Source organism: Dermacentor variabilis, chromosome 11, assembly GCF_050947875.1.
Source record: "Dermacentor variabilis isolate Ectoservices chromosome 11, ASM5094787v1, whole genome shotgun sequence".
In the NCBI taxonomy this organism is placed as follows: Eukaryota; Metazoa; Arthropoda; class Arachnida; order Ixodida; family Ixodidae; genus Dermacentor; species Dermacentor variabilis.
In genome coordinates this window covers 21,562,326-21,581,652 of record NC_134578.1, presented here as the reverse complement: position 1 = coordinate 21,581,652, position 19,327 = coordinate 21,562,326, and the positions used below count along the sequence as shown (strand labels likewise).

The 19,327-nt window shown below is 50.6% G+C and overlaps 1 protein-coding gene across 7 annotated transcripts in view; it reads left to right on the top strand.

The window, feature by feature from the left end:
* The window catches only part of LOC142563919 (uncharacterized), a 253,141-nt gene that overhangs the window by 220,115 nt on the left and 13,699 nt on the right, over positions 1-19,327 (top strand). For 5 of the 7 annotated variants that reach the window (XM_075674643.1, XM_075674639.1, XM_075674641.1 and 2 more), the window contains exons 29-31: positions 8,879-9,019; positions 11,328-11,462; positions 13,773-13,928. In XM_075674643.1, the coding sequence (XP_075530758.1) occupies positions 8,879-9,019; positions 11,328-11,462; positions 13,773-13,928 (432 nt within the window). The remainder of the gene's footprint in view (positions 1-8,878; positions 9,020-11,327; positions 11,463-13,772; positions 13,929-19,327) is intronic. The other 2 variants (XM_075674642.1, XM_075674644.1) reach the window with 1 other exon arrangement.

Here is a 19,327-nt window from a genome sequence, read left to right as displayed (position 1 = left end):
TTTCTCAACTGATGCGTGATAATCACAACTCGGAGACTCAACCGATTTTTTTTTTATTGTTTCCGAATTCGAGCTCGCTATGCGATTTTACGAATGCTTGGCCTAGTATAACGGAAGGTTACTGCTGTTTGCGAAAACATTCAGTTCCTCGATCTCCAACCAAATGGCTTTGGAATTCTTGTTCGCGAAAGGGCACCAGAGACGTACCGGCTTGGAACAAGTTCATTCAGACATTTTTTTTTAATAAAGCGAAAGTGAGGCATTCACCTAATTACAGCAGTCTACAAAGGAAACCTATGCGGGATCCTCGAAAGAAAAGCCTCGTAGTTGAAGAAACAAAACTCGTCCTGGTTCGGGACTGGAACCATGGAACATTGGTCTATACCCCCTTCAAGAACCAACTATGGCTGGCAAATGCCGAAAAGTAAATTACCCAGACTGCTTAATTCATTTCATGACGCCGGCATTGACATCGTTAACATAACACGGTCAGAACTGTCGTCACTCACCAGAACCTTCTCCTAATTAATGAATCAAGCGTATTTTCTCTTTCACCTGTATTCACATATGCGTCTTGTTAAATGTTTGTAATGACATAATTTTTGCTCATGCTTTTCTTTCTCCTAATCATTCCAATATTGTTCGAGCACCATTTCTCTTCACCTTTACGCATCGTCAAGTGTAAGCGATTTTAACTTTTATTTACGTATTGCCAAGTGTATGTAATGTGGTGGTGCGTACTACCTACATTGTTTTTTTGTCATTATCCAATTTCTTTGTTCCCCCATAGAAAATTCACTTGAATTAAGTAATTATTGTACTTAATATTTATATGTAATGTTTTCTGCATGCGGTTGATTGCGCGACTCACTGCCACCATGTAACACGGGGGCTAAGGGCCATGTCAAGCTGTCTCACTGCAGCTTTTATCTTAGCCCCCGCCATTGTATTTTTAGCAATGGAAACAAATAAATAAAGCAAGAAAGAACCCGGTCTTTCCGTGGCAGCCGCTCTACCATCTGAAATCGGCAATTGCCAGAAGCACTAAAAAAGAGGAAGGTAACTGTGACCTAAAAATAGTGTGATGCTTGCCAGTTCGCGTTTTTCCATGTTTGTGGCTTCTCGTATGCTGTGTCTATAGATAAACCATTGTTAATAAAATTGCGTACGTATGCCACAAAAGGTGTGCGGTGAGAGCAAACTTTCAAAAAAAGAAAATGTCTGCTATCCCTCTTCCATCTGTCCGCCCCTTCCTCTTGTTGCGTTTCGCCTGCGACACGTGGTTTTGCCGGCGCGACTGCGGCGGGGCGGCAGACATTTTGGCCCGATCGTCGTCGCCGCAACACTCATCGCCAGGTGTTTCCAGGCGCGTCTGCGGCGATGCGACCGCCTAGGGATCCTCCTCGCATTCCAGTCATTTTGCCCGAAACAGGCGATGCCAAAGCAGGGATCTCATTCCAGTTATTGGGCCCGAAACAGGCGATGCCAAAGCAGGGATCTCGTTCCAGTCATTGTGCCCGAAACAGGCGATGCCAAAGCAGGGACCAGCCTCTCATTACAGTCATTGTGTCCGACCGGCAGCGCCACGACAGGGTGCTACGAGATCGTGCGCAGCGCCACGACAGAGTGCTACGAGATCGTGCGCAGCGCCACGACAGGGTGCTACGAGATCGTGCGCAGCGCCACGACAGTGTGCGTCACCATTAGCCCATTGTACATTCACGTGCTCGTCTTTTGAGGGGTTCCTTCTTGCCCTCAACTGCGAGAGTATAAAAACAGCTGCCCCCGGACGCCAAAAAGGAGGGCTCCGATTTCTTCTGTTGAGTGAAGTGCTCTCCCGTCTCTCTACTTCGGTCAACCTGACCGCCAACTCTTTGCGATGTTAAAATAAACAAGTTGTTTCGTTGTTACCAGTCGACTCATGCTTTGCCGGGACCTTCGGATGCTTCCAGTTGTACCCCAGGCCGCCAGGCCAACGCTACCCTTGGGGCTTGCGACCCAGGTACAACCACGGGCGTCAGCGCCGAGTTCCCAACAGATCGTACCAGCGGTCAGATCCAAACATCTGGTGGCAGCGGTGGGATCGCCTACGACTTCAAACAACGGTCTGCCAGCGGTGAGATCGCGACAACGGAGGCCAGCAGCGAAGAGATGCAGTTGACTGTATGCTGAGCAGCTAAACGACGATCCGGGAGCAGTGCAACGAGCCCTGTGTGATGACTGGTTGCCTGCAGCGGAACGACTGCGCTGGACTCTTGGCTGCGAGGTTTGGTGAGTGCGGGACTTTCTTCTTCTGAGCTTTGCCAGGCTTTTGTTAGTGTCAGAAACAGAGCTGGTAATTGTGGTTGTCGTTGCTGCCGGGTTAGTTTGCGGCAAGACAATAGTAAGCAGTAGAGAAAGCAGCATTCAGAGCAGCCATGGATTTGAAGTCGTTGCGCAAACCGAAATTGTTGGAGCTTGCAAGAGAGTTGGGTCTGGATGTCTCAGACAAACTAAGAAAACCGGAACTGATAAAGGCTATTCTTGAGTTAGAGGCTGAGGATGACGAGCTGTCGGAATGCCTTGAGACCATTGAAGAGAGAGAGACTGCAAAAAGACAGGAGCGCGAACTTAAAGAGCAAAAAGAAAAAGAAGAGCGCGAACGTAAAGAACAGAAAGAGCGAGAGCAACAAGAGAAAAAAGAAGAGCGTGACCGTCAACACGCTTTGGAAATGAAGCGTCTCGAGATAGAGATGGAACGCGCTCGTAATGGAAGTCAGGCACACGGTGCAGGAGAACGAGTATTGTTCAAAATGACTGACCTGATGCGGCCGTTTAAGCTTGGAGAGGACATTGGTTTGTTCCTGGTTAACTTTGAGCGAACGTGCGAGAAGCAGGGGTTCTCTCGAGAAACGTGGCCACAGCGCTTGCTCACTTTGTTACCCGGCGAGGCGGCCGACGTAGTCGCTCGCTTGGATAGAGAGGAAGCAGAGGATTTCGACAAAGTAAAATCGAGTCTGCTAAAAAAGTACCGGCTGTCTGCGGAGGCGTTCCGTCGGAAGTTTCGGGAAAATGAGAAAGGCAAAAGTGAGTCATATACAGAGTTTGCGTATAGGCTTATGTCGAACATGCAGGAGTGGCTCAAAGAAGAGAAAGCGTTTGGTGACCACGATAAAGTTCTGCAGTGTTTCGGGCTAGAACAGTTTTATAGTCGGTTACCGGAGAACGTGCGATACTGGGTCTTGGATAGGCCAGACGTTTGTACGGTGGCTAAAGCCGCTGAGCTAGCCGAGGAGTTTGTGACGCGTCGGGCTCGCGGAGCTAAGGACGGTCAAAAGGGTGAATTTGGCTCGAAGTTTGAGAGGCCGAAGTTCACGCCCATGAGATTAAAGGGGGACACGCGTAGTGCGGATGCGAGTGAAAGCAGTCCGACCAGACGTAAAGAGACGGCGGCAGCCAAACGCAGAAAGCGGTTCGAGATGAGGCGAGCGGGCGTTTGTTATACGTGCCAGAAGCCGGGTCACTTTTCGGCGCAGTGTCCGGAAACAACACCAAAAGTTGTGTTTTTTTCAATAGGCAGCACTGACGAGAACATGAAGCTTCTCGAGCCTTACATGCGAGACCTCCTCGTGAACGGGAAAGAGTGCCGAGTGCTTCGCGATTCCGCAGCTACGATGGATGTAGTTCACCCATCTTACGTAGAACCCCATATGTTCACGGGCGAGTGCGCATGGATCAAGCAAGCCGTGGAAGCTCATAGCGTGTGTCTGCCGGTAGCAAAAGTGCTTATTGAAGGACCTTTCGGAGCGCTTGAGACGGAGGCGGCAGTGTCATCTATGCTGCCCCCCCAGTACCCGTACCTATTTTCAAACAGGTCCGATCACCTCCTGCGCGAGAAGGGGCTTTTGTTTGGTGAAGCTAGTGTTCAGGCCTTAACCAGATCGAAGGTTCGGGAGCTCGCTGCAAAGGCGGTAGTTGCGGGGCCGACGTTATCAAACAACGAAAAGGGGTCAGAGGCGCAGCAAGCTGATATTCAGAGCACGCCCGAACTGAATAAAATTGAGTCTGTAGCGTTGAAGGCGCCAGATACTGGAGAGGAAAATCCCGATTCGGGAAAGTTAGAAGAGCTATCTACTGATTTGCTCATCGCGCCTACGTCAGACGGACTTGATAGGTTGCTAAAAGTCAGCCGGTCGGCTTTGATAGCCGAGCAAAAAAAGGATGGCAGCCTGGAAAACGTGCGCTGCAATGTCAAAGAAGGTATCGCCAGGAAAACTGCGCGTTTTGTGGAAAGAGGTGGAGTCCTCTACCGGAAGTATCTAGACCGAAGAGGAGTGGAGTTCGATCAGCTGATCGTGCCTCAATGCTATCGTCAGGATCTGTTGCGCTTGTCGCATGGGGGTTCGTGGTCCGGACACCTAGGAGTTAAGAAAACTAAGGACCGTCTCTTGCAAGAGTACTATTGGCCAGGGTGTTTTCGGGACGCAGACCATTTCGTGAGGACATGTGACACTTGTCAGCGGGTGGGCAAACCAGGGGACAAATCGAGGGCGCCGTTGAAATTGGTACCTATCATTACGGAGCCTTTTAGACGGCTCGTTATTGATACTGTGGGACCTCTGCCGGTAACAGCCACGGGGTACAGACACATTTTGACTGTGATCTGCCCAGCGACAAAGTTCCCTGAAGCAGTGCCGCTTAAAGAACTCAGCTCAGTTGAGATAGTTAATGCACTACTGTCCATATTTGCGCGAGTTGGTTTTCCTGCAGAAATTCAATCAGATCAGGGCACAGTGTTTACTAGCGCTTTGACGACAACTTTTCTCGAAAGGTGTGGGGTAAAGCTGTTACACAGCTCAGTGTACCACCCACAGTCGAATTCCGTTGAGAAGCTCCACTCCGTCATGAAGCGCGTGTTGAGAGCCTTGTGTTTTGAACATCAAACTGACTGGGAGCTGTGTCTGCCTGGGGTGATGTTTGCTTTAAGGACCGCGCCGCATGCGGCTACGGGGTTTTCGCCAGCTGAACTGGTGTACGGTCGCTCGCTTCGATCTCCGCTTCGCATGCTTCGAGAATCATGGGAAGGTAGGGGCGACGACCCAGTCGTGGTGGAGTACGTGCTTAAGCTCCTCGAACGCTTAAGAAGGGCACAGGAGTTGTCAGGTGAAGCAATGACAAAGGCCCAGCAGAGGGCCAAGGTTTATTATGATCGGACAGCCAGGGCCCGTCGTTTTGAGGTTGGCGATGAGGTCATGATATTGCGCACATCGCTAAACAACAAACTAGACGTGCAATGGGAGGGCCCAGCACGAATTGTTCAGAAACTGTCGGACGTTAACTACGTGGTAAGTCTGCCAGGAAAGCGGAAAGCACAGCAAGTTTACCACTGTAATCTGCTCAAACCTTATAGACAAAGGGAAGCAGTGGTGTGCATGATGGTAAACATTCCTGAAGAGCTTCCGGTCGAGCTTCCGGGACTAGGCTCAGTGACGAACAGGGAAGACACCGGTCAAGTCATTAGTGACCTTATCAGTAAAGCACCGCTGTCGCCTGAGCAGAAAACCGAACTACACCAGCTATTACGAGAGTTTCAAGGTCTGTTCTCTGAGAGGCCTGGTAGGACTTCTGTACTTACTCATGATATAGAACTTACCTCCCCAGAGCCAGTACGATCCAAGGCGTATCGGGTGTCACCCCGCCAGAGCGATATTATGGAGGCTGAGGTAAAGAAAATGCTACAGCTCGGTGTTATTGAGGCAGGTGAGAGTGATTATACCTCCCCTTTGATTTTAGTTGAGGTACCGGGCAAGGAACCTCGTCCTTGCGTCGACTACCGCAGGCTTAATTCCATCACTAAGGATCAAATTTATCCGATCCCTAACATCGAGGAGCGCCTTGAGAAAGTTAGTAGCGCTCAGTTTATTTCCACCCTAGATCTTGTCAGGGGTTATTGGCAGGTTCCACTTACAGAAGAGGCTAGTAGGTATGCGGCGTTCATTTCACCAATGGGAACATTCCGTCCTAAAGTGTTGAGTTTTGGTTTGAAGAACGCGCCATACTGTTTTTCAAGTCTCATGGATAAAGTGTTGCGGGGACAGCAAGAATTCGCTTTACCGTATCTAGACGACGTAGCGATATTCTCCGCATCCTGGTCTGAGCATATGGCACACTTGCGGGCAGTGCTAACCCGCCTGCTCGAAGCGGGCTTGACAGTCAAGGCTCCTAAGTGCCAGTTAGCACAGGCCGAGGTTGTCTACCTCGGTCACATGATTGGTCAGGGTCGTCGCCGCCCCTCTGAAATAAAAGTGGCCGCTGTGCGAGACTTTCCGCAACCGCGCACCAAGACCGATATTCGGTCGTTCTTGGGTGTCGCCGGCTACTATCAGAGGTACATCCCTAGGTACTCTGATATCGCGGCTCCCCTGACGGATGCTCTAAGAAAAACAGAGCCTCAAACAGTCGTCTGGGACGAGACAAAGGAAAGAGCTTTTAGCGCCCTAAAGAGTGCCCTAACAAGCCAGCCTGTGCTACGATCGCCAGACTATACAAAAGGGTTCATTGTTCAGTGCGATGCTAGTGAGCGAGGCATGGGCGTTGTACTGTGCCAACGGGAAAATGGAGAAGTAGAACACCCCGTCCTGTATGCTAGTCGTAAGCTGACCAGTCGTGAGCAGGCGTATAGCGCCACCGAGAAAGAGTGTGCGTGTCTCGTGTGGGCCGTTCAGAAATTGTCATGCTATCTAGCCGGCTCGAGGTTTATCATTGAGACGGATCACTGCCCTCTCCAATGGCTGCAGACCATCTCTCCCAAAAATGGCCGCCTCCTGCGCTGGAGCCTCGCTTTACAACAATATTCCTTTGAGGTGCGTTACAAAAAGGGGAGTCTCAACGGTAACGCCGATGGCTTAAGTCGAAGCCCCTAACGTAGGAATCAGCCTCAAAATTGTTTGTTACTGATGTTTTTTTTCTGAGGCAGGATTTTTTTAACATATTGCTTTTGTTTAGTGTTTCAAAGTGATGATATGCTTTCTAGTGCAAGTTTTCAATTTGTGGACGCGTTCTGAGTGATGCTAGACTACTGTAAGGAACTAGGCAGTGGTATAAAAAGGGGAAAGAGCCTGGCAGGGCTTAGTGAGGGTTGTGCCGTGCTTGCTGACTGAGCGGTTGAGTTTCAGCGTAGTTCTAACGCTTACCGGGAACGAGAACAAAAATGTGTACTCTCCCGAAGTCACTTTGCAGTGTCCCGTGCGAACCTGAACGAGAGAACGAGGCCTTCTCTGTGCGCTGCGCTCAAGAAACGTCAAGGGACGCCCGACTTCGGTTATGAGCATCATCGAGCGACATCCCTCCGGACAGCGGATGCAGTCCCCTGTCCATCGGGATCTCCTTCCCCCGGCGGGGCGGTCTGTTGCGTTTCGCCTGCGACACGTGGTTTTGCCGGCGCGACTGCGGCGGGGCGGCAGACATTTTGGCCCGATCGTCGTCGCCGCAACACTCATCGCCAGGTGTTTCCAGGCGCGTCTGCGGCGATGCGACCGCCTAGGGATCCTCCTCGCATTCCAGTCATTTTGCCCGAAACAGGCGATGCCAAAGCAGGGATCTCATTCCAGTTATTGGGCCCGAAACAGGCGATGCCAAAGCAGGGATCTCGTTCCAGTCATTGTGCCCGAAACAGGCGATGCCAAAGCAGGGACCAGCCTCTCATTACAGTCATTGTGTCCGACCGGCAGCGCCACGACAGGGTGCTACGAGATCGTGCGCAGCGCCACGACAGAGTGCTACGAGATCGTGCGCAGCGCCACGACAGGGTGCTACGAGATCGTGCGCAGCGCCACGACAGTGTGCGTCACCATTAGCCCATTGTACATTCACGTGCTCGTCTTTTGAGGGGTTCCTTCTTGCCCTCAACTGCGAGAGTATAAAAACAGCTGCCCCCGGACGCCAAAAAGGAGGGCTCCGATTTCTTCTGTTGAGTGAAGTGCTCTCCCGTCTCTCTACTTCGGTCAACCTGACCGCCAACTCTTTGCGATGTTAAAATAAACAAGTTGTTTCGTTGTTACCAGTCGACTCATGCTTTGCCGGGACCTTCGGATGCTTCCAGTTGTACCCCAGGCCGCCAGGCCAACGCTACCCTTGGGGCTTGCGACCCAGGTACAACCACGGGCGTCAGCGCCGAGTTCCCAACAGATCGTACCAGCGGTCAGATCCAAACACTCTCTTCTGATGTAGTGTACGCAAGATTTTTACGAATTTTAATGTTCCCAGGTGGCAGGTATGGGTACCCCCATCGCAAAAGCTTAATGAGCACCAGTATGAGGAGGGGAGGGAATACAAAACTTCGTTGCAGCCTATGCATCCGTCCGCCATTTGATAAGCTCACTTGGTATTTAAGATATATCTACCTCGGGGATTAGGTGATGAAGTCGGTGGCGTGTGCTTCGTGCCGCTCCATTACACTTCCATATGAACTAAGCCGCTGTGAGTGACGAAAATTACTCGAAAAAATAAATGCACCTGGGTAAATGAAAAAAAAAGAATGAAATAACGTGAATGAGCTAATGTCTCACTTAAGCGCCTGGTTTAACCATAAGTTTTAAACCCGTGCACACTGTCTGTAGTTTGAAGCTATAGTTTGCAGCGCGAAAAAAAATTCGGCACTACGCATGACGCCCTCCTTGCAGCCTGCGCAAGAGGCCGCGTAATATCCGCAATACTCGCAGGGATAACATGTGGATTCATTGAAATGCATGCGGAACTTTTCAGTGTGACTACTACTTCTACTACTACTACTACTTCTTCTACTACTACCAACTAGTACTGCTACTGCTAGCTCTTTCCTTGCATTCAATTAGGCTTCGCTCATAGTTTCGGTTTTGCATGCTGCGTGCCCGCTTCGCAGAACAAGTTCACCACCCTCTCCCTGGGCTTCAAGACCGACCGGCTGACGCTGACCAAGCGACTCGAACTGCACCAGCGGCACCGGGACATCGCCGAGGGCAACATCCAGGCCGAGCTCAACGCCATTCGGGATCTCGCGCAGGTGCGTGTGCGCTTGTGTGCAGTATTGTATGCGCCGCAGACTCTCCCATACTAAGTCTACTATAGAGAGAACTCTGGCGCTGCGATCGTTTTCCTGGCATGGGAATTGTGGGTAGTGGATATGATTTGTTTGAGCGTCGTGCTTGCGGCTTTCGGACGTTATTGTGTCTTGTCGTCCAGCGCGCTTTGTACTCTTTTATATATCTACATATTGGAGCAATCCAGTTTATCTGAACGCGCAGAAGGCAAGTGGCTGCGTGCACATGCATAATGATTACACATTGTTGCATCTATAGCAAAATATTTTGTTCAATGTGACAAGGCCATTTGAAGATGGAAGGACAAAGATTAGGTAACTCCATGTACTATGCACCATCGTCCCCGTGCTGGCCGAGCCGCCACGGTTGCAGCTTCCCGTAGGCACTAGAGAGTTGTAGCTTGTACGGTATTCGGGTAAATGGGAGCGTCCTGCATGGTGCAGCCACCTGGTGGCGCAGAGCTCAAGCGGCAAAAACAGTTCATCATTATCATCAGCAGCAGCCTGGTTACGCCCACTGCAGGGCAACGGCATCTCCCATACTTTTCCAACTACCCCGGTCATGTACTAGTTGTGGCCATGTTGTCCCTGCAAACTTCTTAATCTCATCCGCCCACCTAACTTTCTGCCGCCCCCTGTTGCGCTTCCCTTCTCTTGGAATCCAGTCCGTAACCCTTAATGACCATCGGTTATCTTCCCTCCTCATTACATGTTCTGCCCATGCCCATTTCTTTTTCTTGATTTCAACTAAGATGTCATTAACTCGGGTTTGTTCCCTCACCCAATCTGCTCTTTTCTTATCCCTTAACGTTATACCCATCATTCTTATTTCCATAGCTCGTTGCGTCGTCCTCAATTTAAGTAGAACCCTTTTCGTAAGCCTCCATTTTTCTGCCCCGTACGTGAGTACTGGTAAGACACAGCTGGTTGTACACTTTTCTCTTGAGGGAAAATGGCAACTTGCTGTTCATGATCTGAGAATGCCTGCCAAACGCTCCCCAGCCCATTCTTATTCTTCTGGTTATTTCAGTCTCATGATCCGGATCCGTGGTCAATACCTGCCCTAAGTAGATGTATTCCCTTACCACTTCCAGTGCCTCGCTACCTATCGTAAACTGCTGTTCCCTTTCGAGACTGTTAAACATTACTTTAGTTCTCTGCAGATTAATTTTAAGACCCACCCTTCTGCTTTGCCTCTCCAGGTCAGTGAGCATGTATTGCAATTGGTCCCCTGAGTTACTAAGCAAGGAAATATCATCAGCGAATCGCAAGTTACTAAGGTATTCTCCATTAACATTTATCCCCAATTCTTCCCTATCCAGGTCTCTGAATACCTCCTGTAAACACGCTGTGAATAGCATTGGAGAGATCGTATCTCCCTGCCTGACGGCTTTCTTTATTGGGATTTTGTTGGTTGCTTTATGGAGGACTACGGTGGCTGTGGAGCCGCTATTGATATCTTTCAGTATTTTTACATACGGCTCGTCTACACCCCGATTCCGTAATGCCTCCATGACTGCTGGGTTTCGACTGAATCAAACGCTTTCTCGTAATCAAAGCTATATATAAGGGTTGGTTATATTCCGTACATTTCTCTATAACCTGATTGATGGTGTGAATACGGTCTATTGTTGAGTAGCCTTTACGGAATCCTGCCTGGTCCTTTGGTTGACAGAAGTCTAAGGTGTTCCTGATTCTATTTGCGATTACCAAAAAACAGTTAATATTGCCTTAATCAAGTGTATGCTACTTCGCTGCTGGTGTAAATTTTCAGCACAGGCGCAATCGCGTCACTGCCTGTGTTCCGCCTGGGTTTACCCGAATACCGGGCAAGCTAAACTTCTCTACTAGCGCCAGCATTTCCTCTCGTGATTTTTTGTGGGAAGCTCCTTAGTTAAGATATGGCCTTCGAGATCGGACGGTGCGATCTCGGAGGCTGCGGTTGGCACCTACTCTTATGCGTGTTCACTCCTTCGACTGTGCAGATATGCGTGCGGCAGAACACACCACGGACTCCTCGAAGAAACGCGTTTTCTTTCGGTCGAGGGCGCGTCGATCGTTTGAAATTCGCGGGCGCATTCACCTGTTCGGGAAGCAGCGATTTCGTTGTTGTCGGATCGCATTTTGTTGACGCTTGGGTCGTGCACGAGGGGTTTTAATAAAAGCCGCTTACGTTCCCTGGGCCTGTCTAAAAAGCTAGTCATTGAAGCTTGCTTTTGTTCCCACTTTCCCTCCCCCCTCCACTCCCCGCCTCGCTGCGGTGTTCAAGCAGACCCTCGACTCGCTGTGCACGGACGACGAGCGCGTCCGGGAAGTGGTTGCGCAGATCCGCAACCACGTCGACGTCATCCAGCAGTCCACCGACCGAGTGTCCAGCCAGGCCGAGGTGTACGGGGCCGTCCAACAGGTACGTGCCCGGGGCGCCTCGCTGGCTCAGTCTCGCCCGCCCGCTCTCGCCCTCGTCGCGTGGTGTGGCATCTGAAATACCAATGGTGCACGTTTGGAAAGGTGCGCGGTTTCGGAGGCAACGGTCGAGGCATCACCGGTGCGTCGAAGACTTAACGCGTCCGCGTTAAAGTGTGTCCTTTAAGGCCCTCGTTTGCATTTTTCTTTATTCGAAGGACAGATTACAGTAAGTTCATATCAGCGAGCGAGATTTGCCGGATCCCTTAGAGATATGAATATTTTATAAGGGCCTTGAAGCACATATCAGGCTCTCATTACGAGTGAATTCTATTTGAGGCCCGGTAAAGTAATAAAGGAAAAACGTGCGAATGTTTCTTTTTTTTTTTGTGACCTGGCACAGAAAAATAACACGGTATTTAAGGCATCCAGCTGCTATAGCTAGCGATACAGGTGATACTTGCAGGCAAACACTGCTAGTGCTGGCTTGTGTGTATGCTTTCATAGCCATGAAAGTGCGCTTATAGGCTGTACATATGGTTTACCGGTTGTTTCGGGTCAAACGTCCGACGGATGTGTCTCGAAACTTTCATCGCATTTGCCGTTTCGGCCGTTTCCGGCAACGTCCAACGCGCCGTTGTAAATGGTTTGCAGTGACGTCATTGTGACCGCCATCTTTGGTCTACTAAAGCACGTCGAAAGGCCGGGTAAACACGTAAACGTGGCAGCAAGACGGGCGCTTCTTGCGCCGAAGCATAAATATATATTTATAAACGGTGATAACCCGGTGAAAATGCCGTTACCGTCAGAAAGCAAGACACCGTATACGTGTGCGACGTTACCGTGGCTGCCATGTTCCGTCCGGCACTCTAGCACGGCGAGAAGCTGCGTCCAACACGTCACGTGACGTGCGTGTGTGCGCCACGTGCTCAAGGGTGTGAAACGCCGCATTTTGTTCTCGTACACACCAGCGTCCATTTGCCCGCACCGACGGTCTATAATTGCTGGCGGTTGCCTTCCTCCCTTGGCATTCATTAAAGGGAGGGGGGGGGGGGTTCTTGCCCCGCGGTCACACAGTGTACAAGGAATGAGGCGTTGTTAAATCTTACTGGGACGCACGCCTTGCTGTTTTGCTGCCGCTTATCGCCGGCCTGTTGCCCTCGGGCACCGCAGGGCCTGACGGACGCCGATGCTAACGAGCTCGCCTTAATTCAGTTTGCAAGAAAAGGTGGGCGTAATCGACTTTATGGTCGCTGTCAGGCTCCCGAGATGTGGACTGCCCTGTGTAGGCTACCGCGAGGGGGACCACGTGACTTGTGCGAGGCGCGCCATTATCCCAGTGTTGTCGGCTGATTAGCAGCGCCGCCTGCATTTCTGAGAAGCAATTAGTCTCTGGTTTTCCTGGCTTTTTTTGTGTGTATGCGTGCTTCTCGGTGAATAGAAAGGAACTGTTGCTCTTTTGAGGACGTGGGAGAAACTGTCGCTTTAAGTGGCAACTAAATATAGAAAGTTATTTCTAATGGCCTTTCAGCGTTTTTAATAACTGTTTTGCTTGCTTAATAGTTTGTAATTCTTTTTTTGTTCGGGGAGAGAGGAGGGAGCAATGAACGACTCTGTACAAATAAAGTTCTTCAAAAGCAACTGTCCGGAATAGAACTTTAGGAATGCCCACACTGCTTATGTGGAATGAGCTAGTTGCTTATATATTGCTATAATATATTATATATTGCATATAACCTCAAAACGTAGTCTTGCAAGTCTTCTGAGGTAAAAGTCAAAACCCAGGTGAAGCGTATACCATACACTTGCAAGTGGCTGGGCGCGATACGTAGGCTGCAGCTGGGCGGTATGTTCCTATCGTTAGCGCACCCTACGTCACGAAGCTATTCTTGCAGAGCAAGTCTAAACCTTGCGTGCGTGTATAGTGCCAGCTTTATCGCAAGGCCTAACACCAGGCCTAACACCACATGAGGCTTAACACCATGCGCACTGTAATTGCCTCTTGTTGCTTTTTAGTGAACTCTCGGTGTTTGTGGGGGGCGGCATATTATAGTCGCTTGTCCAGTTGACGTCACGTGACATTGTGAAGCCAGGTCAGCGGCCAACCTGTGCGCCGACGCTCTCTCAATCCTGTCGATGTGAGCACACGTCGCCTGTGATGAAACGTCTTTGTTGTGTGCGCTGCGCTGTGTTCGCGTCAGTGCCGCCAGGAGGCGGCACGTGCTGCCGTGACGTTTACCGTGACGTCGTCGTAACGTCTCGCGGCCTCCGACCGCGGCGCCGCTCCCCCCTCCTCCTCCTCCTCCTCCTCCAGGAGGAGCGCATGAGCAGGGCGTTCGAGGTGATGGTGGCGCACGTGGAGAACCTCAAGCGCGCCTCCGAGCGGGAGCACAGGGAACTGGAGGACGCCCGCAAGCTGCTGCTCGACCGCCAGCTGATGCACGACGTGGCCACCGTGACGCCCGCAAAGGTGCGCTGCCCCCTCCCTCCTACTGCCGCTGCTGCCTTATACGTCTCACGACGCCGCCACTTCGAGAAGCACGCGGCTCGCACCTGCCTTCTGCACGTCTGTTGCTCCGCTGCACCGTTAGGGATCGTCTGCTGCCACGTCGTGTCGTCTGCCTGCGCTTGCTTCGGTTCGTCTTGGCTGCGTGCGCACCGCTTCGACCTCGCGCGTGCAAGCGTGCAAGCGAGCGAGCGAGCGAGCGACTGACCACTGCCTCCCTCGCAGCTCCAGGCTGTGGTCGTTGCCGCTTCGCTGGTCCCTGTTTGCTGTTGCTGCTGCTGCTGCTGCCACCGCCGCCGCCGCCGCCGCTGCTTATTGTATGTTTGTGAGCTTCCGTGTTTAGCCGATGATGCGTTGCCCACGGATTGCCCGCACGTCTTGTCCGGAACCGGCTTTTGCTCGTGCTTGATGCTCGCGACTGTCAAAAAAGCTGTGAAGCCACGTCGCTCGTGATCTTACTTCTTGTTGTGCGTTGTGTATTGGAACGTTAGTAGAATTATCGTCGCCACCTGCGTCATCCGTCATATATTAATTCTTAAATTCCCCTATTCAGGTATTACGGTATATTACATTAGATTAAAGCCAGAGAGTGGTACGGACGGCACTGTATGTGCTCACATGCCCACCGCGGTGGCTTGCACTGTAAATGAAAATAAACCCACCTGGGAGTTTTTAACAGGTGACATGCCCTAAAACCTCCCATCCTCGAATATTCGATGCTTGGGATCAATACAGCGCCATTCCCTTGTTTCACTTTGTTGGCTATAGTGGCTATGGAGTTTCGTCGCTAAGCTCGAAACCACTGGTTCGATCCCGGCGGCGGCGACCGCATTTTGGTGGGGGCGAATTGCGAAAACGCTCGTATAGTTTGATTTAGGCGCACGTTAAGGCACCGCAGGTGATCAGAATGATACTGAGTCTCCTCTACTGCGTGCCTCTCAATCGCATCTCGGTTTTGTCGTGTAAGCACCCCGGTGTTTAAATTTAATTAATGTGTCACTTCAGCTAAGCTTCTGAAGCGTGCTGGACGTGCAACTGGAACCTCGAAACCGCCTGGCTTGCACGTCTGGTCACCCGCGACGTGGCTTCGAAACTTTTTTTTTTTTTTTACGAGCGCTGCAGTATGTAGCGCTTGTTCTCTTCCTTGCTGGATGTGTTGTTGCAGCTCAAGGCTCTTGTACGATCACTGTCGCCCTTGTTTGAGTTTGTCAGCATGGTGCTTTGTCATCTCTTCCTCGGGCCGTAGCTTCCCGCACCCGTGCTAGAAACCACCTTTAATCGATAGCCGGAGGCCAGTGTAGACGACGTGCGCAGCGGAATGCTTTGTGATCCGCTGCACCATACGGACTCGCTAACGCTGCCAGATCCTCCGGCGTTGCTTCATCTCCAAGCTGATGTTTATTTCTTTGCCTATCTCGCATCTCTGCTGCGCTGCTCGCTTCAATTTAAATGCGGCGCTTGCAAGAAGTGCCAGCGTACGAGATAAGCGAGTAACTCGGCGAAAAGAACTCTTGTCACGTCGCCGAGGTTCTTAAACACAGCACTCCGAGCTGCGTTGTCGTGAGATATCAGCCCGAGGAAAGGCGTCTCTACCTATGCGTTTTTTCTGTAGCTGGGCGGCAACAGCAGCGGCTAGCCGCTTGACGCGCTTTAAAGGCACACTGAAGGTAAATACAAAGTCTATTTGGGCTATTAAAATAGCATTCCAGAAACCTAGCAGCAGAGCAGATCACAGTAAAGCGCGCACAAACAAGGACAAAGTGAGGAGCAGACAACACAAGCGCTTACTAACAACTGGTTGTGTGCTTACAAAATTGCATCATAAGAACATTTTCCTTCATGACGTCACAAGAACGAAGTGCCTACATCAGGTGGTCATGCTCAGAAACTTAAGTTTCTTTGGATGACAGGAAAACAGAAGGTGCGCTGGCACACGACACACCCGCCTTTCTAGAAATTGCATTAGCCATCATTAGCCACGTTGCATTAGCCATCACCGCCATTTCATATCGTTGGTCCGTTGGCGAGTAAAACGCGAACGCACGGCCATGGAGAAACTGAGCCACGACACAGCGTTGGGTTCGCTGCTGCAGCTGCTCTTGGTCAAGTGCTGTGGGCCGTTTGGGGATCCGGCGACATCGCGTGGGTGTGGCATTCTCTGCTACTTGTAGTTTGTGCGAGTTTCGTGGGCAAGTAAAACCAGCGCAGCACTACGCTATGACGAAACTACTGAAACGTGAAAGCGTGGGCGGGTGCGGAGTGGGAGAAAACAAAACCATGAGACCGCACGCGTTGTTGTCAAGGGTTACGTCGATGAGTTTTTTTTTTTCTAAAAGTGAAGTGGAACTGGACTAATAGCATTTTCTTTCGTCTTATAATGCTATGCAGTGATCTCTTTATTGAGTACATATAGAGCGGCTCATTGTACCATAACGTAGTCACCCGCCACCTACCTTTCCCTGCTTTTCCCGCTTCCCCATTCCCCAGTGAGGAGTAGCAGGCTATAGACACGCTCTCCAGGCCGACCTCTCCTCCTTTCTCTTCATTAAAATCTAATCCTCCCCTTCCTCTTTATTGCGGGTGGTTGTGTACTAGTGACATGAGGAGTGCCTTCGTCATCGGGCTAGTACTTGAATGACCCGGGGGTGTCTCTAACGGCGTCCTGCATTTACCTCGATTTCTCGATTGCTAAATCTCTGTTCGTAATAATATTGACGCCTTAGACGTCCTCCAGCACTACTGCGTCACTTTAGCTTGACTTATTATTTGCCTTTAGTGTCCCTTTAAGCACGCGCTATAGACGAGCCGACAACAGCCTGCGCATGTTCCTGCTATAAGCGTTAGTTCGGTTCGGTTGCCTTCAGAGCTGACGTTGGGGGCCTCTCGGATTTCTCAGAAAATGCGACGGTGCGCTGCATCGGTGATTCTCTTTATTTCGCGTTTGTGGTCGTTTGCGTAAAAATCAGTGACGAGGTAAACTTTACTGTACAGGTGCTTGCGCGTGACCGGTTTCCTACGGAGCTTCGTAAGCGTTGCATAACGTGGCTTAAACAAACGTGAATCCGCTTCAGGCGTGTTTTCTTGTTCCTCGCTCCTGTAATCGAAGCTTCAGATCTGTGTAGTGCCTAGTACTTCGAGGACCGAAACGTCTAGTGGCAAAGAAGGGGCGCTCCTTTCTATTCTATCTTGCCCGCCCTAGCCAGGAGCGGATATTTCGTCGTCGAATGCCTACCATATACTTTAACCGGCACGCTAATTGCAGGAAGCCTTTGACTCAGGCGCAGACTACCGAACTTACGCGTTACTAGAGGGGGAAAAAACTGGCAGCATCTATGAGGACAGTTGTCGTGGTTAAGCGAATAACTGTTAGGATTTTTCTCGTAATAGGCATACGACTCCGTTGTAGGCTGTAATTACACGTACAAATTGTCCTTGGAGGTCGCCTCGGTCGACCAAGGCTATAGTGGTACTCCGAAGGCTCGGTCGCGGCGTGACGCAATGTAGGCGGACAGCGGTGAATGGGAGAGCGGAGCTGCGAAAACCCTATAGTGTCGTGTGATATTTACGTGCAGCTATTAGCGAGAGTTAGCCGTAACTAGGAGCAGATTGTGTTCAAAGTTCGTTTTTCTTTAGCTTGTACAAAAAACGTGAGCATACATACGTACTTTGAATAAGTTGGGAGTTCCCAGAGTGAATGCCGTCGGGGGACCTCCCATCAACAATGTGAATCATGTTAGTAACATGTGCAGCAGGTAATTGGCTTACAAATATGCGTATGTCCTGGCCGCGCAAGTAGGATACGTCAGGTTCTGACGCTTCGCTCTAGGAACTGTAATGCGATAGCATTATGGCGTCCTTCCATTCAATGTATCGACATCCACATGACTGCTTATACCGCACGGCCGTATGCGAGTTTTGACACGATCTTCTGTACTAGTCTACAACGCCACCTTTCGTTGACCGAAACACATGATGATTGCTTTCTGTTTGTTCCTTTTTAAACACGATACAGCTAGACGCACCCCTGCTACCGCCGTAGAATTAGCATCACACGAACCCTACCCATTCTACGTAAATCACAGAACCGTACGTAACCCATGAAAACCACATCTATTCATTTACTACCACCCCCTCCATACAGGTCAGTGTGATAAGCCATATTACTCAGTCCAGCATGGCCGCGTAACCGCTGTCGCTCCGCCCTCCGGTCACGTGGCTCTTTACGTCACACCCCTCCGTTCCTCCTTCCTCGCTCCGTCGTCGCCTCTGTGGTTGCTCCGGCGAGGGAGGACGTCCTACGTCGCTGGAGGCCACGTTTTGATCTGTACAATGCCATCGCATCAAAACGTCCTCGTTCGGAGTAGAATGCAGAGTGAGTCACTCAACGTGATGCTAGGTATAGCCCACGAGTGAAACGAGCTTTACGTCAATTATAGCAGCGGATTATGCTCATTGACCGTGCGCGCGCGTTTGTGTGTGTGTGTGTGTGTGTGTGTGTGTGTGTGTGTGTGTGTGTGTGTGTGTGTGTGTGTGTGTGTGTGTGTGTGTGTGTGTAAAGAAACCTGCCTTGCTTGATGTCGCCTCGACGAAAAGCCTTGCACTGCTTTTTTTTCTGCCTTTGCGCTTGCTGCATTCTGCATCTCCTGCCGAGAATAGTATAATACCACAGTCATTCATCAAATGACTCCTGTAATACTTTGCTATTGTATTAGTTTTCACATCGTGAATTTTTCAAAAATTCGAACGATATGTGTGTGTCGTGTTTTGCATCGATTTCGTTTGCACTGCACTTGTACTTATGCTGCATGCGGGCAGTGGTGAACGTCTTAATCGACACTGCTTTTGTTTGCACGGGTGAAAGAATGAGCACCGTGTAGAGTAGAGCAGAGCATGCTAGTCTGGAATCGTTGTGCATGTTGTTTGAACTCCGTACGAAAAAGGCCGCTTTCATAGTGATTGTCGACATATTCGTGGACGCGACCGGTTAACGCCGTACGCTGAAATTCAGATTGGGGAAAAAAAAATAAACTGTGGTTGTGACGTCATAACGTTCCTTGTCACGAGACGCTGCACGCCTGACTGCAAAGAGCGTTTGCCATTCGCAGTGTTAAGGATTTTACTCGCCATCTTGAGTGCCTTGTTCACGGTTGAAACACAGGGCGCGTGCACCACCTCGGTGACCGGGTCGTAGTAACGGTCTGGTGCCGTGCGCGAAGTCGCGGGTTCGCTATCCGGCCGCATTTCAGCGGCTGCGAAACGCAAAAGGACGCTTCGTTTACTTGGATTTAGGCGCACGCTGGGGGGGAACGCCAGGTGGCCGGAATTGATTCGGAGATCGCGCCACTCCGGCGTGGCTCACAATC